The sequence below is a fragment of the Azolla caroliniana genome, unplaced genomic scaffold (genome assembly GCF_043228905.1).
Source record: "Azolla caroliniana isolate FFs.n. ecotype wild unplaced genomic scaffold, voAzoCaro1.0.p SCAF_16, whole genome shotgun sequence".
Lineage (NCBI taxonomy): Eukaryota > Viridiplantae > Streptophyta > Polypodiopsida > Salviniales > Salviniaceae > Azolla > Azolla caroliniana.
In genome coordinates, this window is record NW_028230451.1 from 6,977,698 (window position 1) to 7,002,398 (window position 24,701).

At 35.9% G+C, this 24,701-nt stretch overlaps 1 protein-coding gene across 2 annotated transcripts; it reads right to left on the reverse strand.

The window, feature by feature from the left end:
• Positions 1-3,777: 3,777 nt before the first annotated feature.
• On the reverse strand, positions 3,778-12,615 carry LOC147853867 (uncharacterized). 2 transcript variants are annotated; one of them, XM_087331938.1, is made up of 14 exons: positions 12,525-12,615; positions 12,307-12,399; positions 11,857-12,199; positions 10,606-10,792; positions 10,342-10,425; positions 9,970-10,211; positions 9,652-9,883; positions 9,418-9,497; positions 7,181-7,265; positions 4,776-4,907; positions 4,579-4,692; positions 4,426-4,473; positions 4,275-4,347; positions 3,778-4,180 (listed from the first exon to the last, which is right to left on the reverse strand). In XM_087331938.1, exons 3-14 carry the CDS (start codon positions 12,120-12,122, stop codon positions 4,101-4,103), a joined length of 1,623 nt encoding a protein of 540 aa, XP_087188064.1. In that variant the 5' UTR covers positions 12,123-12,199; positions 12,307-12,399; positions 12,525-12,615; the 3' UTR covers positions 3,778-4,100. The 2 variants fall into 2 exon arrangements, with proteins under 2 accessions (XP_087188064.1, XP_087188065.1); XM_087331939.1 differs by having other exon boundaries at positions 11,857-12,187; positions 12,294-12,399.
• Positions 12,616-24,701: the final 12,086 nt, after the last annotated feature.

Genomic DNA, 24,701 nt, shown 5'->3' on the forward strand with positions numbered 1-24,701 from the left:
AGTATAAGTTGTATATAAGTTACATATTCTACCTCAAACTCTATAACTCCCCCTTTATGCATAATCACTTAAAAGACAAATCTTGGTTCGTTGTTTTTTGTTGTTTTTCCTCACAAATAGAAGACACGAGACAAGCTAGCAAAGAAGCACCCTTGAAAAGTGCACACAACATGATCATTAGAAGCAAACAACCCAAGAAAGGCAATACCTGACGAGAGCTTGCGAATCGATGGAACAAAGCGACACATCATCACCCTCCCCATCCTCCTTGTCACCAACAACATAACACTTCCACTAACAACTAATTGAACAAAAAAAGTAATAATAATACCAATGCCCTAAATGCATAAATAAATAAATACATGCATAAACTAATTAATTGACTACTTTAAAAATAATATTAAATATAAATTAACAATTAAAAAAATTAATAATCAATCAATCAATTTTAAAAAAACAGCCCCTCACCATTGCCTTCATCATCACCAACAATAACCACCACTCATGCCTCCCCCTTGTACCCCTCACCCATAACCTTCACCTATACCCGCCAGCCTGTCATGAAGTCTCTCACCATCATTATCGTCTATCCACCATCCATACCCATCCACCCACATCTTGTATCCGTCCTTCACCAACATACTACTCCTTCCTTTCGTGTCACTTGTCAACTCTTCAGTCATCCCCCCACCTCTCACAAATTGTATCAAATCTTCTCACCCACTCCCCAATGTTGACCTCCCTTGGCCCCTTGAATTTTTTGGATGATCGGCACAACATCCACCTTATGAGAATATTATCAACACCCACCTGCATAATTAAGTTTTTGTTGCAACTTGTGTAAGACATTTGAAGTCAACTTCGGAAGTTATCTATGCTCTAGTTTTTAAGGGCATTGCTACAACCTTCTTTCCCAAAAAATAAGATTCAAAAAATACATAAAAGCAAAATTTTGTGTTTTAGTAGGATGCAATATATAGGAAAATGGATTGTTTGCTTTATGATGCATCGATAGAATCTTCTACAAATGAGACCTTTTTGTAAAATGCCAATGTATCAAGTTTTGAGGAAAATGTGGAGGCCCATACTTCACACATTATACTATATGTTGCATTTAACTAGAAAATCATATTCTTCTCCAAACAGGTAACTGCACACATATTAATACGTGTTAGAATCTATCTTGTTGTCTATCATACAAACCATTACATCCCTACAAGTTAAGCTAAGTTAGAATCCAATGTGATATAAGATGTTGGGGTTGAGACTAGACTATGCACATTTTTATCTAAATACGTTTGGGATTCTAAGTATCACATTTTGATACAATTTTTTGCCTTTGATCACATTTGACGATGCTTTCATACATCTTCAACCAAACCCAATCCTTTCACATGCTCTATAAATTAGGAAAGTTCTTGAACATCAAGAGTCACTACTCCATTTCACATGATGTCATGAAAACCTTGTATGTTTGGTTTCATAGGTCATCTTTAACCTCCGAAGTTAATAATCTCTCTCAGTCTCTTTGTCTTGAGTTTGAAACCCAATATTCCCACTTCTATTACTTTATACATATTCTCATAATTTCGTAGATGCCATTGTGGAATGTCAAGGTTGAACCCATGACCTTCTAGTCTTCATTGGGCAACCTTACCATCTAGGTCTCTCTTTTTTTGGTGAAAACACATAATTATAATAATAAATGTGTGTGGAAAACAGTACTTACAATGGGTGTCACAACAGACTATGGTCACCCAATAACTACATGGGTAGTGAATTGCCAATAGGCAAGACAAACACTCCACTGAGGAAAGAATTTTCACTTGGTCCAATAAAGAGAATTGTCACATTAGTGCTCCCTTCAACTTTCGTGCTCATGCTTTCACTCCATGCAGATCCCAATTATGACGCAATTCCCAGTACCTCAAAAATAGGAAAACAATCTCCATTTCTAACGTGAGTTAATCTATTTAAATTGTGCAAACACCCACTGTCTAGGCATCAAATAACATAGTGATAAAAGTTGCCAATTTTGAGAAATGTAACTCCAAATCTGAGAAGCAATCGAACATTGTATAAAACCATGAGTATTATCTTCTATTTGAACAGTGCAAAAGAAGCAATTGTTTATCGCTAGTCCATGGCACTTTAGAGCTAATTCCAAAAGCAGGCCCCCAATCAAAACTCTCTAGATGAAGACCTTTGTTACAAATGGCAATTTAGAATGCCAACTATGTTTTAAGATCTACCTCCACCCATAATAGATTTGTATATTTTCTATTCTTCTTCAACCTTAGATAATAGTCATCCAAGTGACTCAACCGAGCAATGATACAAAAGATTAGTAGTCACTTGTAAAAACGACGTTTAACCCCATAAACACTTATCAATCCACGATTTTTCTCATAACTAGGCAATACATAGCTAGAGTTTAGTGTGTATTTTTTGCTAGATAAACTCATAATTAGGTAGGATGTGTAATAATTGTTACGCTTCAACAAACTCCAAAATTCTTTGAGATGGAGCCTCAACCATAGCTCCCACCTCTTTGACCCCCAAACGAAACAAACGATTAAATTGATAATGCAATCTCTCCTTTTCGGGCCAACATAGTAACCAAGAAAATACAAGTAACTCGTTTTGCAAAGAATTACAATGCTCTCTACTAGATGATGGTTTCCATACACATAACAAGAGTGCTTCTTGCCATGAGATAACCAAGTGTTGAGCACATGAAGAGCTAGGCATCTTATGTGAAATACATTTGTTCAGTAATTACCACCATGAAGACTTAATCGTTGTTCTCCCATGTGTTCTCAATGAAATATTGAACAATAGACATCCATTGTTGTGTCTAACAAACAAGAAGGGGATGCAAAAAAAGCACATGTCTTATAATAATGAAATTTTACAAAGTATCATATGAATAGATGAGTCCAACATTCTAGCTCCCCCCAAGCACTTAGGGGTTGCTAGATGATTCCACACAACCTAGGTGATTCCCATCTTATCCCTCTTCCTCCACAACAAATATCAAAGAGGTTGGAAAATACAATGCAATGCCTTCTTTGTCCATGACAACAATGGCAAGTAATATAATATCATGGGTTCATAATACATTGTCAAGCATACATGAAATATAAGGGCATTCTTACAACATAGACCACTCATGTAAGAGAGTGAGGACACTAGCCAAAATAACTTTGCTCAAGGCATTCTCAAGCTTCAAAGCACACAAGAATATATTTACTAGCCCATGGTACAACAACGTATCCACATTTTTTGTCATAGGGTGACGTGCCCACACACAAGGTGCCAAGTAGGCACCATTGATGAGCATAGAATTGTGGATGACATCAGAAGCACATGTTCATCATTTCCCATTGTGTTTGAACAACCCTAGAACACCCATATACAATTAGTGAATTCATCAAACACCAGCAGTCATCTCCACCCATAGCAATTATGCATTTCATGCTTGTCCTTCAATTTATCTACACGTCTTGAATGATCCAACATATTAGCTTCAAGCCTAAAAGGCCAGGTGAATATTTGTAATAATATTCTAAACACAATTTTATTGAAATGGTAGAGACAAGCCTGAACCATAAACAAAATCCACATTCAATATTAAAAAAAGGTCATTCGAGGTTTTGGAAAACAAGCTTGACTCAGCTCTTGGGGCGGTTTAACTTCTCAAACAATAACTTCACAGCCAACACTATCATATATCACCCATGGGTCAGGTCAATATTTGACATACAAATAAATTCATCAAAATTTAAGTACAGAACCTTCATCATCAAATTTGGTAAGGGATATAAAGAAATGATACCTTCTAATCAGAGTCCTCACTCAAATATCTCCTTTATGTAAAGACTCTGTTATTAATGCACTTTATATGGTCTTCTAATCTTGTATGTTTCTTTAGTAAATATCAACCAAAAATACTAGCTTCAGTATATGAATGTGATTCTCATATTGTGCATGCAAGTTCTTGCAATGCAGCACAGCTTAATGTGCTCCTAATGAGCTCGACTTGACAATACCATCTTGAATCAACACTACTAAAAATCAGGTGGCACAAACTGGCTTAGTCAGACAGAAAGATCCTCTGAAATATCTGTATCACCACGATGCACCACATTCATATCTCTATCATTGTCAGCAAGTTCTTCTGAAGAATAAAGTTCCCAAATTAAAAACAAGACCAAGGCTGAGAATAAAATTCAAACATTAACTTTAAAAGGGTATAGGAGAAACAAACCCACCTTGTAATGCCTTGAACACATCAACATTTTTGTATGTATAACCGACAAAATTAATGTCTTTGGAGGATAACATCTGCCATTATAAAAGCATCAAATGAGAACATACATAAATCATGTTTGCCAGCACCTGGAATGACAGCCAAAATCATACCTTCCTCCATGGCCCCAACTTAACTGGACGATCAATAGGCGGCTCCACCTACGGAAAGAGAGTCTCATAATTCATCCTCTAGCAAACTTGGATATAACTCAATCATCTCATAATGGAAAAGTCATTGAAGCATTGGTAACCATTTATACTTACTTCCTCAAACTTCTCAAAGTTTTGAGTGTCTAATTCATCTTTTACTTCTGGAATGTAAGCAGCTTCTGTTTCATACAGCTTGTCCCATTGTACCCCTCTGAACCATGGATGAGCCTGTAGAAATTTTAAATCTAAGATTTACAATGTCGTTGTGCCTAGCAGAGGAAGTTCTATTTTTCCAGTGTGCAAACATTTACCTTCACTTCATCGGCTCCTCTGGCACCTAATCTATGGTCAGCATCACAAAGAAGCCGACACATAAGGTCTCTTGCCTCTGGCGATAGTCGAGAATCTTCAGGAAATTTTAAGTATTTCCTCCAATAGATTATCTGTTCAAATATTAGCACAAAACGATGTATGTATACATCAGTGGCATAAAAAAATATGTATGAAGCATTATACCCTCAAACAAAATATACATATGCACTTAATCTGTGACTGGTTTTTGGAGTTATACAAACAAATATATCGTGCAGCCAACTTGCGGCCTCATGGACAATTTAGGAGCATCACCAACAAAAGGTGCGCTTTTCAATAACTAGTATATACTGACTTGTAGAGGCTTCAAAGAAGAATTCCTCTAGGTCATTGTCTATCCCCAATCCACCAAAACAGTGATTAAGTGGTCAATGCTGGTATAACATTTCTGAAAACCTAATTTTCAACTATGCCCTCCGCCACTTAACCTTCTTTCAAAAAATATTACACTTCCAAACAAATTTGCTATAAAATAACTGAACATTGTAGTATATTTGCTATTAATTATCTTCCTCTTTTTCTAAACAATTTGTTTCAATTTGCACTCAAATTAGGAAGCATGCCATGACTCATGCCCATATTATTAAAACATAGAATAACTTCAAAGATTGTTGTAAGATGGAATTCTAGTTGCATTAAACAGCTGCTGCATACATGAAGTATGAGTTGAGTACAGAACATTCTACATGAGAGATGGAGTGATATGAAATCCTTCATAGCTAAGTGGTGCTTGGCCCATAAAGAGGCACGGTTGTCCTAGTATAATGGTTCATGACAAATGATTGTATTCTTGTATAAACTTCAACAAAGGATTTTGATATGGATCCCCCATGCAAATCATTGAAGCTATAAGGCAAAACAAGTTGCGTATTGAATACACGTTGATTTCAACCTAGTGTGCCCATTTTTGCGAACTCTCTTCAAGTTATGCAATCATGAATTGAGCATAAGGTTCATGACTAGAATATAAAATTCACCAACAAAATAAGGCATTGAAGAGATTTCCATATAGGAATAGCTTAATAGTAGAATGATTGCCAGTAACTCCAAAAACCTTCGCAGAGAAAAACCATGCATTGTGCATAAAACGATGATTCAGTTGGAGTCCCACAGATGATATATCAATCATAGATGGATGACTATACTATGCACTGCAATCCCCAGTGTGAGAATTCCATGCATTTGAGAACCTTTGCAAGCTCACAAAGCATAAAAAACCTCAACAAATTCATTCACAGTGCCATAATTCATCAAAATGTTAAGTAAATATGGAATTTTTTCCATAGTTTTCCCACCTTCAAAGGGTAGCCCCACCTTATCTTTGTTCTCTCCTCTATCTCATAGCAAGTTTATCTTTCCCTGCTAGTTTGATGAAGCTTTTTCTCACTGTTTTTACATCAGTTTCTCCATTTGTCCAACATATCTAACCTCCCTTCCCTTCACTCATGCCTTTTTTTCCTCGAGCTTTTGTCTATTTGGTCTGAATTTTCCTGCTGCTATTACCTAACTCTGAAATTTAATTTTCCTCAATCTTTTTTCATGACCAAAGATGTCTATAGACCATAAGCAACAAAGTTCAATTTTTTGAAAGACTTCACTGTTATCTATGTTGTAGTTATGGTTCCAATACACATACGTTAGTTTGAATTCACAAAATATATCTCACCAGTTTTGATCCCATATTTCCTCATTTCCGTTTTTAGAGAAAACTCTCTTCCCACCATCCTAAGAACGTTTTCTTGCAATTTCTTTTACATTACAGCAGTGTAACACGGCTACAGAGGCTGACAGTTATACATGACACAACTGAGAAACCATCCTCTTCTTCAAACACAACTTAGAGCAACCCATAAATGGTTGAACCCATCCCCTTCCCTTCAATCCATCATCACTTACTATTAGCCTTAGCTTTAATGCAAGAGACAGGGCATTGGAACACCAGCAAATAATCTCACTGAATATGTGTGTTTCATCTTTAAGTATGTTGCAGACTCACACTCTAATTAAGTGTCAGGCTTTGATCACATCAAAACTTCTTTTCTCAAATTTCAAGCCCTCATCTATGATCTCACAGCTAAAGGTGGACTCTCAGTTGCCAACGTTAATGGTAAAATTATTTAGCATCAAGCATCAGTTACCAGCTCCATAACTACTTCCCTTTAGTACAGTACGCCATACTTGCTATCAGCAGATGATAATAATATCTACAATATATATCTCTCAATCACAATGAATACGGACTCCAACAAGCAATAAAACATGAAAAGAAGGGTACAAATTATATAGTAGCATAATATATTTTCAATGATAGCCAAATTAAATGATTTTTACAATCTGAAGTTACCTTTCTACAAGTTGTCATGTGATCATCAGAACAAAAAGGTGGATAACCAACGAGCATCTCGAACATGATAGCTCCAAGTGACCACCTATAAAGATCCATAGTATCAACTATTACCAACTTGCACTAACCTTCAAATAGTTGAAAAGGAGAAACAAAGAGACAGAAAGAGAAAGAGAAAGAATGATGATTGACATCTCTAAATGGACTTATGTGTGCCACATTACAAAAGCAATTTTTAGGTCGAGAGTTTATTCATATCAGCTACATTGAGAATTGTCATGGTACCACAGTATCTAGAGAAGAGTTCATATGGATACTCTACCATATAGAGGTGGAGGGTAAGGAGCACTATGTTTGTCAATGCCTAGCATATGAAGATCTTAGACGTAGACATGATGGTGTGGTACCCAAGTGCTCTTCATACATGTTTTCAATCCAACATGTCAGAGAATGTATTTGGATCAATGCAAACTGGCATAACCAACACTATATACTAAAATATTGGCATGCAACTGGGCTTTCAAGGGTATTTCAAAAACATTTCACACTCCTGTAGGATGTTTTGGAATAGTTAGGTTTCTTCACCCAAAAGGAAGGCTTAGATCTAAGATGGCTGGAAGACCATATGCAGGGGCCTTACGATTGACAAACAGTGGAATTACATTTTTACAAGCAGCTATTTATGTCCACTTGGCACCTTTAGGAAAAGAAAAGAATTATGAGGACGGGTCATGTCAGTCCTGGTGCCCATACTGTTGATGCATACCCCAATGCCAGAGTGACCGATGTATCGAAACCCACCCATTGGTCCAGGGCTCCTGAAAATGTGCCAGGTGGCAATGCCTCTCTAACAATACCAATGCTGCATAGCCCATAGTGATTCTGTCTTGTGCAGCCTGTACCATATACCAGCATCCTACTATGGCTATAGAAAATCCCCAAGTAAACATATCCCCAGCTTACAACCTCCACATATCCCCAGCCAGGATGAAGGTGTTGTGTCAATGTGCCTAGATGTATGGAAATTTAGAACCTTGGTCTTCCCAATGTTCATTAACAATCCTCAGGGTTCACAAGTCATCCAATGCCTCTAAATGTAGATGAAGGCCTAGCTTTGTTGCGAACACTAGGAAAATGTCATCCACATAGAGTTTTATGTGAACAGTCATTCCTGCAAGCTCAACCCCATCACTGCTACCTTAAATGATGTCAACAATTAACAGAGTCCAGATAGCATTGCATAGAGCAGACTTCCTTGCTTCACTCCAAAAGTGCCCGGAAGGGAAATAGTCTGCCAAGCTTTGTTATCTATAATAACCTGCTCATAGGGGTAAATGCCATAAAACATATTGATTTTAGAGTGATACGATATTTAATACTTCGGTATAGGTATATTTGCGTTGAGAAAGCATGTGAGAGTGAGAGAAAATTACAGAGAAAACAAAAGAATGACAAATAATTTCATTTTTAAAAAACCATAATAGCTAAAATTCAGACTACATACACTGGCACGAACAACTAAAGGTTAGCCACACATCCATATCAAGACATTCAAAATACAATCACCCCGTCTTAAATTTCTATCAATTTCTACTGCAGCAGCATAGAAGCATAGAATCAGCAAGGCTGATTACAAAGAGAGGAAAGCAGAAGGTGATGGAAGAAGCAATTTGACATACATCACACTCTACTCATTACCTTCCTCAACTGAGGAAGGTAACAGAGGCATGCATGCAGTAGCCCTTGAGATGGTAAGTGCATTAAAGGTAGTTTTATGTTAATGATGCATAAATGTGACATCGGCAAACCATATGAGACTGCAGTTGAAACGTTTAGAATGATGGGATTAGGGATGTTTATCTACATCAAGAACGATATATTTGAACCATAGGCAATCGCACACATCAACTAATTTTGTTACACGTTATACTGCTGGAAAGGATCAAATCAGACAAACCAAGGAGGATGAAACACTATTTTCATAAGAATAAGTTTACACATCTTTATCTAAATCATGAACAATAGTTTGGACCATAAGCAATCACATACTTTTGATTGATGTTCGTATCCCATATTGCTTTGCAGAAATTGATAAAACAAACCAAAACATGCTACATCACAACAATATGCTAGGACCATATGAAATCATATGCTTCGTTTAATTTTGTTAGCCCTATACTCCTTGTAGGAATCATAATTAGGTAAAACAAGTCAACCAGCATAAGAAATGTTCTTACCAATCACACTCCAATCCATAACCCTTCCTCAGGAGCACTTCAGGAGCAATATAATCGGATGTTCCAACAGTTGAGAAAGCCTGCAAAGACATTTTCCTAATCAAAACTGGTACAGAGTTAGACAAATCTAAAATATGGCAAGCAGTAGTGTAACACAATCTTAATATCAATAGCATGTGAAAATTTATCAATCTCAACAGCATCCTGTCGATAGAACACAAGAAAGACACATACAAGAGTTCTTCTATTTTGTTTCCAATGTTGTAATTGCTCTTGCTGAGTCCAATGTGGTCTTGAAAACTGTGAAGTTCCATCAATATCACTATGTCTGCGTGGATTGCCTTCAGATGATTCTTCTTCAGGCACTGTTGATAGTGCACTGCAGTCTAACGGCTTGCATAGACCAAAATCTGACAATTTCATGTGGCCATCTTTATCAAGCAAAAGGTTATCTGGCTTTATATCCCTGCATCAGAGCCACTAAATGTTTAGATCATAAACAATTGTCAACACAATTACATGGCCAACTAATTATTCTCAGAAATGCTGTGCCTGTGAATGTAGTTATGGTTATGTATAGATTCAATTGCCAAAACAGTCTCTGCAATGTAAAACCGTGTAACCTCTTCAGACAATGTTTCTTTACGCATAAGTAGAGTCATCATATCTCCACCAGGAAGGTATTCCATAATGAGGTACAAATACTCAGAATCCTGGAAAGAGAAGTGTAACTTGACAATACATTTACTGTCAACTTCAGCTAGTAGATTCCGTTCCGCTCTCACATGTTCCACCTGCAAAATATTAAAAACTTGAAATTTTGACTGATAGGAACTCACGAACATAGACCTTTGCAAGCACGTGCATTTTACCAAGCAATTGTTATTGCATAATGGTGCAATGAAGTGTTTTCGAGCACCAAACCTGACCACGGTTGAGCATTTCAGATTTCTTCAGCTTTTTCATGGCATAGATCTCTCCAGTCGTTTTCATTCTACAAAGTCTCACCTGTGACATGGGAAATCAAAATACAACCATAAAAAATTGGTGATTACAAACTTTGGTAATGTTCATAAGGTTTAAACATGTGAAGAAGTCAGATCTCCCAGAATAGCTGTATCTCTCATTCATCAGTGGTTTTTTTAAAAATAGAACACAGAGACATATGCATAAGTTCATTTACATTACCTCACCAAAGGCTCCCCGACCAATGATAGTCAGAGGTTCAAAATCATCCATTCCCAACCTTTGCCTCTGCAAACGCATATTTTCTGTCTCCTTTCTCTCAAGATCCTTTATTCGATTTTGGTGCTCCTCTTCAGATAGCTCTGAATCTTTTAATTTTTTATCTAGCTTTTTCTCCAACAGCCACCTCCTGATGACAAAGGACCAGCTATAGGGTAAGCACTATTTGACGGCACAGAGAGGGAGAGGGAGAATGATTGCATGCAAGAAGAGTTGGTTAAAGAAACATTTGTTCCAACAATAATTATTGATCTCTAATATACATCAAAAAGACTTGACTAGGTTATCTAGCCAATTAAATTATCAAAAAACATGTACTTGTTTGTATCCTCTCAATAGCGCTTAATCTATGGCAATCAGATAGTTAAAATTCAAGGCTACCCCTGATGAATGTATAAAGTTATGCAGAAAGACACATGGCATAGTATGGCATTACTTTGCTTCCAAATAAGACAAAGCTGAGATCTCACACCAATGCTGTAGTCTTGTTTCCAGTTAGTAATGTTGGAATCAATAGATTAACATTCCAGAATGATTTCCACCTTTGAAAAATGATAACTTCCTTGAATACATCAAGTTAGCATTTGCGGACAGTACATGTACACTGGGAACAATTAACGAAACAATATTCCGAGAGACATAAACATATGCATGAAAAGAAACAATCAGTGTATGGACAAAGTCAAGATGCTTTAACCTTGAGAAACGTATAAATGTGGTCAAAAGTCATACATAGCATTCAACTCCAAGATCCTCAATGAATAATAACATGTTATGAGCATTACTACACCTCATGTTCAACGCCTCGATGTCTGCACAACGTTTCAGAAAAAACAGAGACTGCATGATACCCATGGATTTAAAATGTTCAGAATGAAAGCACAGAATCCTGAAGCATCGCAGAAATAAAACATCCACAATATAAATAAGTGTTCTAGGTCGATACATGTTACTGGTATGTATACTACAGCAAATCGTTATATTAAATTCTTATAAATTTGGGGTATTTTCATAGTCCCCTATTACATCATGCATCAAATGAAAACTCAGATAACAGAGATTACTCAAAGGAATAAAAGGATGCATTAAGAATATATATCAAAATTTCTTGCAAAACAATTAAATCGTTAATAACAAACGTAGAGGCCACAGAAAATGTGTTCAAACCATGATGCAAGAGAAGATCAATCTAACCTCTCTTTACGCTCTTGAAGGCTCTTCATTTGTATCCTGTAATGATTCTCTATGTACTGTTTCGCAGCTGCAACCTTCTGTTGGGTAATGCTTGATGCAACAACGCTCTCTTCAAGACCATAAGAGGGAGGATGGGCCGACAACTCCCCTTGTGAAATCTTCAGATCTCCCATTCCCATTCTACTCTCATCCACAGCTCGCGAAGGTGATGATCTAAAGGTAGAGAACTTTGGCCAAGCATTGCTGACATCTTCTTCACCTGCCATGGCAAATCACTCGCCTATTTCTGCATATCAATCTCAGCCTAATTGTGAAATATATCACGAGGGCACTTGAAGAAAACCTAGCAAGAACAGATTCCTTTCAATCGTCAATTCCATCTATAAGAGTTGAAAAATGTAAAGGAATCAGGGAATCCATGGAATGTTCGGTGCAACCGATGATACTTACCATTAGCACGTAGCTATCTGATGTATCTCTGAGGCTTAAATTTAATCTGAAGACATCAGGAGGCAGCAATCCTCTCTCTTACACACAGAAAACCTAGCCAGAGCAGATTCTTTTACATCATCAATGCCATTTCTAAGAGCGAAAGAATCGAAGATCAAAGATGTATGTAGAGTTCAGTTGCAGCACCCTAACTAGCAAGAGAGAATCACTATACTTACCATAGTTATAAGCAGGTCCAATTTGTCTAAACCTAATCTAACGTGAAGATATCATAATGCAGAAATCCTCTGGCTCACAGAAAACCTAGCAAAAACAGAATTTTTTCCACTGTCAACCATCCAAAAACTTAAGGAAATCAGCTGAATCAGATGTATAGTTCAAATGCAAAAACCTAGATTGATTGGAGAAGAGCACTATGATACGTGACGTTTCCAAAAGCTCAAAAATATTGCAGAAAACCTCTATTATCATAGAAAGCCGAGCAAGCCTACATTTTGTCACAACCAACACAATCAAGCATGAGAAATGTGAAGGGATCTGTAGAGAAGGCCAGAATTAATCAGAGAGAGACGCTGATGTACATACCATGTCTTGAAGCAGAGGTGGCGGAGGAAGCCGGTGAGACGTTGACACAGAAGTTAACGTGGTTAGGGTTAGGGTTAGGGTTAGGGTTAGAGCTTCTTTCTTTTCGAGTATTGCTTGCATGTATGAATTCAAGCATATGTATGTATGTATGCTATGTATGTGTGTTATGTATGTATGTGTTTATGTTATGTGTGTAATGTATGTATCTACATATGTGTCTATGTATGTATGTATCTATCTATCTATCTATCTATCTATGTGATGTATGTATGTATGTATCTATTTATCTATCTATGTGATGTATGTATGTATCTATTTATCTATCTATGTGATGTATGTGTGTGTATGTATGTATGTGTGTGTGTATGTTATGTGTGTAATGTATGTATCTATGTGTCTATGTATGTATGTATCTAAATATGTATCTATCTATGTGATGTATGTGTGTGTGTATGTATGTATGTGTGTGTGTATGTTATGTGTGTAATGTATGTATCTATGTGTCTATGTATGTATGTATCTAAATATGTATCTTTGTATGTATCTAAATATGTATTTTGTATGTATCTATGTATCTATCTATCCATGTGATGTATGTATGTATCTATCTATGTGATGTATGTATGTATCTATCTATCTATCTATGTGATGTATGTACAGTATGTATGTATCTATCTATGTGATGTATGTATCTATCTATCTATGTGATGTATGTATCTATGTATGTGTCTATGCGTCTATGTATGTATCTATGCCATCGTGGAATTACTGAGTAGTACCATTGTATGCTCCATTCAGAACCTCCATTCTCCTCCAATCCATTTTTCATCAAGTTAGGGTCTCACTACCACTTGAAGTGGTGCATAACATTTTGGATGGACGTGCTATGTACTTTTTAAGGATAGTGGGATGGTTTTATTGGGGATTCATATGATAAATTTGCTCAACATCTCCCTGTCTAGAAAGATGCTCTAGTTTTGTCCTTCAAAGATGGTTGTTTCCTCTGTTGGTCCCTTTGAGAATCACATATCTATGTATGTTTTTCTTTTCCTTTTTCAAGAAAAAATATCCTTTCATTAGTATAAACAATTTACAAGATTTCGAACTCTATGTGATCAATAGAGGTAACAACCATTTTGGAGGTTGGAAGTGCCAAAAAGGAGTGCCATTCTTGGAGGTCATGAATGGAGTGGTTGTCCACACGCTAAGAAACTCACGAAGTTGAGTTGTTTTAGCATCAGAATCTCCAACTATACCATTGCATTAACCCTTCAAAGTATGAACTGTGTCCATCCAAATATTTGTAACCAATTTAGTTGGTGATGCTTTAACTTTATGGAAAACGAGAGAGCACCGAGCCTTCCAGATGTTATATGCAATTGTACTACTCAACATCTCCCATGCTGGCTGGATTTCCTTCCTTATCCCTGGAACAGTAATGGCAATGCGCGAACACTTCTAGATGTAGTGTAAAATCCATAGTATGGTATCTATGTATGTTTGTTTATACTAACGAATGGATATCTACAATAAAAAAGGGTGTTCATTTGGTTCAAAACTTCTTGAAGAGTTGGAAGGAAATATTGCAATATATGTAAAATGGAGAGAACGGAACTCGAAATCGAGGGACTATCACAATTGAATAAGCTTACATTATGGTGGTACTACATTTCCACTCCGTTAGTTGTTTGATAACATGGCATGTCATTATTGTTGAGAATCAAACTCAACTTTAACAATCGACAATGGTTTGGTTTGGTTTGGTTTGATAGGGTCATCAAACCAAACCGAACCAAACTACGAAACCGTTAAAATCGCGGTTTCATGGTTCGGTTTCGGTTTTTAACTTAGGTCAAATTTTAAAATATTTCATTATTTTAAATTGTTAAAATTTTAAAAATGTTCCTAAAATGTGAGAATAAGGTCTGAAAATGAAAATATTGCTTAAAACAATTTTAAATTTTTTACAAATTTTTTTCCCCAAAAAAAGATATTACATTAGTATTAGAAAACGCCATAAGGACAAACATACAAGATATCCACATATCCCCTATATTTTTCTAAATTCTAACCATCGGCTTAAATAAATATGTACTTTGGTGTTGAGTAAAACCACTCTACCTTATCAAAAAGCCGTCTATAAATTATACCTATTTCCCAAATGGCATAAAACTCTAAATGTTTAAGCTCCACTTGGTGCATATTACCAAATTTTTAATAAATAAAATTTTAAAAAAAAACGTTAAACTGTTTAAACCACGGTTTTTTACTGTTGAAACCAAACCGAACCGTGTAAACCATTAAGTCGCGGTTTTTCAGTTCAATTCGGTTCAAACCGAACCGTTGCCGATTGTTACTCAACTTCCCTAGTGTGGGAACACACCTTAGGGATAGCCAAGTGTGTGAACACCCACTACTTTGTATCATAACTAATGTGTCATAGAAGTTAGTCCTATGACACATAGCTAGTAGATAGTTAGGTCTCTACCTCTTTCTCAAGAGGTAGTTGTAGTGAGAGAGTATAAAGAGAAGGTGATTGCATAAGCACCTTCTCCTCTTCTTTGTAATTGTTGGTTGTTCATTATTGTTAATATAGTTTTCTAGTTTTCTGTATATCTGTGTGTGTGTGTCTCTCTCATACACACACACTTCCATTGCACATAATCACACTCGATTCTTTACAATTATAATATCAAGCGAACATCATCAAATTGCATGGAATCAAATGTGAAATATTCGGTGTGTACCCCCATGACAATACCTAGGCTTCCTCTACATAGAGATCACGAGATTCATGATTGGGTGTTGAAAGAAGACAATATATGTTATCCCAATGAAATAAGTTTAACAACACACTATTGTACAGGTTGATACAAAACTCCTATGGTTTCAAGTACATGCAAATGTTTTGTGGCACTCACACAAACCATTGTCTCTTTGAGAAATACAATCTTATTAGTACATGTAGGTTTGTTCTTCCGCTAAGTAAAGGGTATTCCGATCGAGATGCATAATGGGTGTGCTTTGCATTGGGTTGAATCTCCAAAAGAGAAAGATTAGCTTTTTTTGCATTGTGCATGATGTGATGGAGAATAAGAAACAATCTCACTGTTATTAAAGGACATCCTCGTTCGCTAAAGCATTTGCTTGCAAAAAAAGTACATCATATAACATTTACCTGTATTCTTGGGCAAAGGTTTGGGAAAAACTTTTGGTTGTTTTGATGGGTTTCATTAGCCAATGAAGGGATACTTATTCCATCCAATAGAGAAGGTTTTGGGCACTTTGGATTATCTGCATGGCTCTGAATGGTAAAGTCTTTTGTCAAAAAGTAGCTATGGGAAGTGAGTTTCTCCAAGCAATCCTTGGTTAATTGTCTATTATTGAGAGACCACTTCAAACCTACATTCACTTCTTTTGAGTGCTTCCAAGCACTTGAATGTTTACTTGACACCTTGTATGTTTCTCTTCGTTATTTTGTGGGTTTTCACGTTACTTTGAGGTTTCTAATATGCATACACACACACACACACATGGATATCTAGTTTTCTAAAATATATTTGCAATTCTTCTATGTCATATAGGATCTTAGAGGTTACTTCATATTTGAGTGAATCTACAAATAGGACATCGTTGGTTGCATCACATTGTGCTCATTCCCAAAGAAAAATATTTTGGAGAGGTTTCACCAAAATACTCTAGATTCCCCTTTTCCCACAATCCCATCATTCCAAAATTCCCCCAAAATACCCTTCATGATTCATGGAATATCCGTTTTGCTCTAGAATTCATTGTCTCAATCCACACATGAAATTTGATTTTATTCTAAATCTTGACATTTTTTGGAAATCAATGTAACAAGTTCTATGAGGCCGTTTTGACAAAGTTAAGTGGGATATTGGTTAGCATGAGTTTGAATCCTACATGGCCACCTTTCAAACACACTATCTTCCGAGGGACCTCCTAATTAAGAAGGATATAGGTTTTCTCAACCATCAATAATGTATGTGCTATCTAAAAGTATTACACATTTGCCTTTTTATTTCAAACTACGCGAGAGGCATTTATGCCTTTGATACATTCTGTGTCTTTATCAACCTTTGGACAAAGTCATGTTTTTTATTATGTTTAGAAAGATGAGGATTTGATTTTCCAATCAATAGTGATATAACATCACATGAAGAAATGCACGTGATTGAAATTAAGAGAGTAGAAGGGAAGAAAAACAAGATGTTTACATAAGGGCAAAAAGTACAATGTAAAACATATATTATATCATCATATGAAGAGACTCTTAAGACATCCCTAGACCACATCAAATTGGTTGTAATAGATTTTTGCTTGCATTACAATTGATGGATACACTTTTCTAAAAATTTGTTCAATCCCAAGCAATATGAATTGGCAATGGTTTGGTTTCGACTTAACTTATTTGGCCTTCTTTAAGCCAAAACAATTAAGCCTTACCCAATTAGGAACCAGTTTAGTCGAGCTGATTAAGCCTTTATCGGTTTGGTAACTGGTTTAACCAATACGGTTCGGCTCGGTTCGAACCATCCCAAACCAAGCTCAAACCAATTAAGGAAGCTCAAGCATGAACTGACCCAAACCAAATTAGCGAACCATTTCAAATGGTTTGACGACTTGGTTCATGCTTGAGCTGAGCCATTTGCCAACTCCTACACAGTGAACAAAGGATAGTATGGCCATGGGCATAGATTGAAATATTCTCATTCGTGGGGCCTGCCCCACGAATCCATACGAATAGGAATACGAATACATGTAAATATATTTGTTTTCTTCTTTTTTTTGAAATTAAAAAAAAATAAAAATAAAAAATTGTGTTTTATTTACGAGCGAGTGAACAGTGGCCAACAGGAAGCGAAGACGCCTCACCCTACTCCCTCTACGTGCTACTTACACCCTCGCTTCCCTCTATATCCTGTTCTCGGCCAGAAATTAGGGTTTCGACAAAAAACCCTAATTTCTGTCATAATCCTAATTTCAACAAAATTTCTTCTTTTCGGCCTGCGTCATCGACTCCCTCTCATGCTCTACCTAATCCTACATCTTGTTGTCCGCTGCAAATTTAGAGTTTCACTAAAACCCTAAGTTTTGCCAAAGCCCTAATTAATTAATTATTAATGCATTAATTAACTAATATTTTCCAATGAATTAATTAATGTGTTAATGAATTAAGATACGTATTTGTAAATTAATTAATGTATTAGTGAATCAATTAATGTTTAAGTGAATTAATTAGTTAATAGTAAATTAATTATTATATTAATGAGTTAATTAATTATTGATGTATGTATGTGTACACATATATGTATGTGTGTGTATATGTATCTATGTATGTGTGTGTATATGTATCTATGTATGTGTGTATATATGTATCTATGTATGTGTGTGTATATGTATCTATGTATGTGTGTGTATATGTATATATATGTTTGTGTATGTGTGTATATATGTATGTGTATGTATGTATGTGTGTATATGTATATGTATATGTAAATGAATGGTTTTATAATATTCTTAGGGCCATTTTCTATTCTCGAATACCACAAATATTACGGATGTCGAATCTCAAGAATATCACGCATGGATCAATCTATGGCCATGGGTTTAATGTCACATTCACTGCAAAATTCCTTAGTTTGAGATCATGTACACTAGTTGTTTGCTCCTCAAAACATGACCTCATTCATTCACTTTCCAACCATTTTGTACCGACTTTGCTTGCTTACAATTGTTAAGTTTAAGCATATAATTATGAAAATGTTGTCATAAACATTGTTTGTCTTAGGTCTTGAGCAATGGATTTGATGTTATGTTTAACTAGAAAGAAATATTCTTCGTTTTTGTTCAAGATCATTCACACTAAGAGCTTATTCCTAATACAATTACTTCCATGACCTAGGTAATGGGAAACATATATTTACTCATATTTGCGATAAACCACCTAAACCACAAGCATAGAGGCATCAAAGAGCAAGGTGGAGTGAGGGCAATACACATTTTTAATCACCATTTGCTCTTCTTTTTTATGGACATTTCTTGACGACGATGTCTCACGTTCTCAATTGTTTCACACCTAGATATTTGTACATGAATTATGACTTTGAACATCTTTTTATAGTGCACACGTAACGTCTTGGAATTTGAATATATATATTTTAACAAAATTGTCAAAGGTTTTGGTGGGGACACAACGTGTCTCAAAAAGTAAGAAAATCGGTTACATTAAACAATTTATCTTCTTGATTTCAAAAGAGCATTATGCTATTGTCTCATGAAATTTTGTGCATCTATTCCCTAACACCATATGGCATAACCTTCTTGTTTTCACTCACTCCTTTTAGACAAGAACATATGTATATGTATGTAATACGTATGAATGCATTTTATTTTTTCAGGATACCACATTAGTATTAAGAAAAACACCCTATGGTTATACATGAAATATGGACATTTAGGTTATGACCCCCATGCTAAGTTCTAATTGTCAATGTAAATAAATTATTCGGCGTAGAGTGGAACCACTCCACCTTATCAGAAGTCTGCTTATAAAATATTCCTTTTTCCCATATGGCATGAAACTCCAATCGTTGTAACTCCGCCCATTGCATATTAGCTTTTATATTATCCAATGGACCTTTAAGATTATGCACAATCTCTATCTAAACCCCAAATTTTATTTGGGCAGGTCTTTTGGTCACATTTTGCAATACCTTCAAACATTTAGCCTTCCAAATATTCCAAATTGTGATACTATTTCATGTTTATCAATCTCTATATGAGGATTCAAATGTATAATTGATTTTTGCTTCATACCATGTCTCATAACAAGAGGATTTGCCACATTCTCTTATTCATATACCATTGGTTTATCATGTACCGTTGTCCATGATATTGCCCCCCATGTATACACTGTTTGAGGATAGACTGGTATAAATTATGTTATTATCCTTTTCCACATTTCCATCACAAATTCACAATTCCACTAACAATGCTTAGTAGTCTCCACTAGATTTGTACAAAAATGGCACATATTGTTTGCATTCATCCCTTTTCATCAACCATTATCTGGTATAGCTTTGTGAACCAACAACTATCAAGAACAACTAATTTTTTGACTCATTTTTATGCCCCACAACTATTTCCAAATTTGATTGAGATGTTGTGAGGAAAGTCCATTTCTCTCCAAAACACATTTGCAGTCAGTTCCTTCCACGATCTAGCACCGAATATTTTCCTACCAATATTCATAGAATATTGAAAAAAGGCACATGTTTTATTTGAGTTTGAACCGACACTTTCCAATATAGTTCTCCAGAATCCCAAGTTAATCAAGATACTTGTCTCTTTTCCAAAATCCAAAACTTCCAAAAAAGAATCACCTTTTAGTGGATATGGATCTAAGATCCAATTTGATCCATCATTTGCGACCGCCCTCACTTCTTTATGCAAATAAAAACCAAACAAATTTGTTTCCAACTTTTCATATGTGTGAAAGTTAACCTTATATGTCTTGTACATCAAAAGTCTTGTACAAGATGTCTTTCCCAAACATACATCAAAACGTAGAATACACGGTTTTTAATCATCTTGTACATCAAAAGTCATAAAAGTGTCTTTCCCAATGTAGGCTTTTACTCCAATCAAAACATCTAATGGACTAAATAAACCTATCCACTTATGTGTAGAAGGCCCAAATTGCATTTGAATATTGGAAAGAATGGCTTGTATTGCATAATGCATTGTCTTTCCGCTCCTTATATTATTAAGCATTAACATTCTTTGGTCTATAGATGTAGACAGAAATGTTGTCCAAGAACCTATAGTCTATGTTGGCCCCCAATCTAATTCTACCTGTGTGCATGAGTATGCTGTTGCGCAAGAGTTTGTCTCTCAAAAACCTAGCACAATGCGTCTAGAAACACACAAAGCACATCATCATAGGGCACTATAACAACATCTATGAGTTTAAGAAAGACCATAAACACAAAAGGAGATGAATGGGTATGACAAAGAAAATCAATGAAGAAACATGAGAGGGGAAGATCTAAATCAAGAGCTGATAATATTATGTACATATAAACTCACTCCATGAAAGAGGGTTCATAATATTTTATGGGTAACAATGATAATCATCCAAGTATAGCAAATAAGGGATTGTAAGTGACAAAGATATACAGTAGTATAATCTATGAGAGAGGAAAGGAGAATGAACATAGAGTAGATTAACAAGGTGGAGATAAAAAACTCACACTACATCAAGAGAGATATTCTAAGGCTATCCTCAAACCTCCCACACTTATACTTATATACAATAGGGGCTTCATTGTTTAGTGCTTGCATGTATCTTGCCATGTGTCGCACATGTAACACTTCATCCACTTTCCTTTGATTGCAACCAATAGACCTTCTATTTTGGGTATGAAGACGGTTGATTCTATTCACGACCCCTTCTAAACATTTGTAGCACGCCGAACAAGCTTTCCAAAGAACGTTTATTTATTAAAATCCAATATACTCTTGAAATATTATGACCAAAACATTAACTGCCTATTGTAAAGGCACTCTTTGACTATGTCACACCAATTCACCTTGATTCTTCAAATCTACCTTCGACGAAAGCATCCATCATCATGCTTAAAGTGTCATAACCAGCTTGTATCCATATTTTACTATCTTTTAACCCCTTTGTTGAGCACAAGTATCTACAACACGACAACGCCTTCCCAACATGTCCTGTATGGTTGGTGAAAATCGGATCCAAATCAAGCGTTGTGTTCAAAATTCAGCTTTTGTTTTTGGAGATATCTTAATTAAATGAAGAGAGACATCTTTCCATGAATTGCACAAGTTTTGTCCCAAAATTGGTGGAGAGTGAGGTGATTCTCTATTTCAAGATAAGTAAGACAAGGATGTCCACTTGCTCCTTTTCTATTTTTAAGTATCTGAAGCGTTTGTTGTACATTTAAATTCTCAATATGTTAATATCAAAGGTTTAGCATTACCATTTGCAGATGTTGATGTTGACTGTAGTCTATGAGTTTGCCAATGATACAACTCTTTACGTTCACGCCTCACAATTTAACTTGTTGCAGGTTCAAAAAGATGAGGATGACTTCTCAGATGCATCGGGTGCACTAATTAATTAGGATAAATCATGAGGTTTTTGGGTGGCTTCGGGAGATCCGCCATTTAATGTACCTAGCGTAGGATTCACATGGATCCCTAAAGGGCACTCCATTAGGTATTTAGGATGTAGAGTGGGGTTAGGATTAAGTGTACAAGATATGATTGCGCCCTTGTTGTTAAGATTAAGGAATAAGCTAATATATTGGAATAGGGAAAAGTTATCCCTAGTAGGACGTGTAGTTGTTGCTAATTATGTGCTTTTGTCCTCCATTTGGTATATAGCGTCTACATGGTTGTTTTCTAGGTCAGTAATGCTTAAAGTTCAATTGCTAGTGCGGAATTTTACTTGGGGGAATGCTATTGTAGACAATATTATAACAAAGGTAGCTTAGTCGGTTCTTATACAGCCTAAATAGAAAGGAGATTTAAGTTTGATTGATCCCTTTATGCAAATTAAAGCATTACTTGCTGTAAAAAGTAGTGTGTGGAAGCTTGCAGACGAAAGTGACTTAACCATAGAGCAACAGAGAATACACACAGGTTTAATGGAAAGCTTAATCACAGAGAGAGAGTACGTGGGAGAGACAGAGAGAGCAGAATAGTAAACTCAATTCAAAATAATAACACTATGTACATACAATGTCCTACATAATACTTTTTATACAAGTCCTTAAAAGGACGGATAGAAGTAGTGACATGTACTTCAATGCTCATACGTGCGACTAACACAAACTCCCAAATGCCTATGGTTAAGAATTAGATGATTAATTACAGGTTAATTAGTTGATAAGCAGAAGATTAAGTGATATGTGTGTGTGTGTGTGAGAGAGAGAGAGAGAGAGAGAGAGAGAGAAGAAGTTAACACTTATGAACAACACAAGATGGGGGATGATTAACTCTATATTAAATTAGCATTATCATCATCATCAAAAACAAAAATACCCACAATGAGGTATATATACATCTCATGTGCAAAGGTGCACATGTGTGAGTAGAATATAGGTACCAATTTATAAGTCCTCTATTAAATGTACTTAGGAGTGGAGGATCTAGAATATCCCACTTAAGCACAAGGTCCTATTTAAGGCGTTATAGTCAACACTTCTAACTAGATTCTATCTAGGTAACTACGAAGTTACATGGTTGACTAAATAACTAAACTAAGTTGAGCTTGATCTCTTAACACGCCCCCTCAAGCTCAAGTGTGAGGCATCCGACATCCGCTTTAGCTTTCGTCGGCTTCGTGTGCTTCCGTACGGCCTTCGGCTTTCTTCGTCGTGGCAATCTCGGTTCCTCTCCCTCAAGCCGGTGACGAAGGCTTTTAGTGTGTGGGTGAAGGTCGACTACTTCCACCCATCATGGGTTACGAGCTGCTTCGGTGGAGCTCTTGGGCTTTTGTTCGGCCGATACTGCTTCTTTGTGGTTTGTTATAGGTTATCATGGCTAGAGCCATTGTAATGTTTTCCACCTAAACATTCGACATGTATGCAGAAGTTCTACTAATGAAGAATAATATTTTTTGGAAAAAAATAAATTGGTGGAGAGTGGTAGCCAGTTCTCGATAACAAAATAGAAGACAATAAGTTGGTCATTTCCACAAAATGGGAAGACAAATTTGTTTGAATGAATACATTTTATTGTTCTTTATCTTGCGTAACTTTGCATACTTGTAACTTTTAAATATTTAGTACGATTTTATGCTCAATTAGTTTCAATATTAGCTATAATAATCATGACTCATAACATTATAACACAACATAATGACATCATAACATTACCTATAATTACAAAATAATGAAACATTTGTTGTTTAATTGACCATCTCATTTGTTACGTTCTCTCCTTTTTTTTATTGTGAAGGAAAAACAAGAAATCCTAAAAGATTGTGTAGATTATGTGAGAAGTTTCTTTGTAGCTCTTACCATTGTGTCAGACATTTCCCATTTAGAATCAAGTTCTTTTCATGATACTACAATTACACAAAGCACTCCTGTAGAATTAGAATGCTCAGCACGAATACCCTATGTTCACAATGGATCTCATGTCCTCATCCTTGTTTTGGATGTTATTTCAATGGGATTGTTATCACAACTTGACCTAGATCAAATCAAGTGGTTGTACAATTTGTCTAGAATGCGGTTAAGATATGAACTTTATGAAGACCCAATGTGTTGATGACGACACAAAGAGAATAGAATTAAAAAGTAGTTTACTATTGTTTCACAAAACAGCAAAAAAGAAGTTGCCCAAAGGGACAACAAAATTATTGCCAAGATGGCTGACTAATTCAAAGGGATCACTAACAGTGTGAAATGCAAAAATATCTGCAATTGTGTATTACAAAAAGCTACAAAGATGCATTCAACTATGTAACTTATCTAGAGGCTGATCTTAGGATAGTAGAAAACTTCTTGATGTGCACTTGATGATAACATAAAGAAAGAGAACACCACCCCACTACATTTTTTCTTTTAATTGGCATCACACCTAACAAATGAATCATTATTTTTACCCAAAAAAGAAATAAAGATACAACAAAAAAATGGCTTACAAACATATGAGCTTTGTCCATTCTCGAGGGGAGAACAATGCATTCATGAGAAATACCGTCATCAATTAGAGAAAAACCAAGAAAGCCTTGTGTGAACGCATGCAAC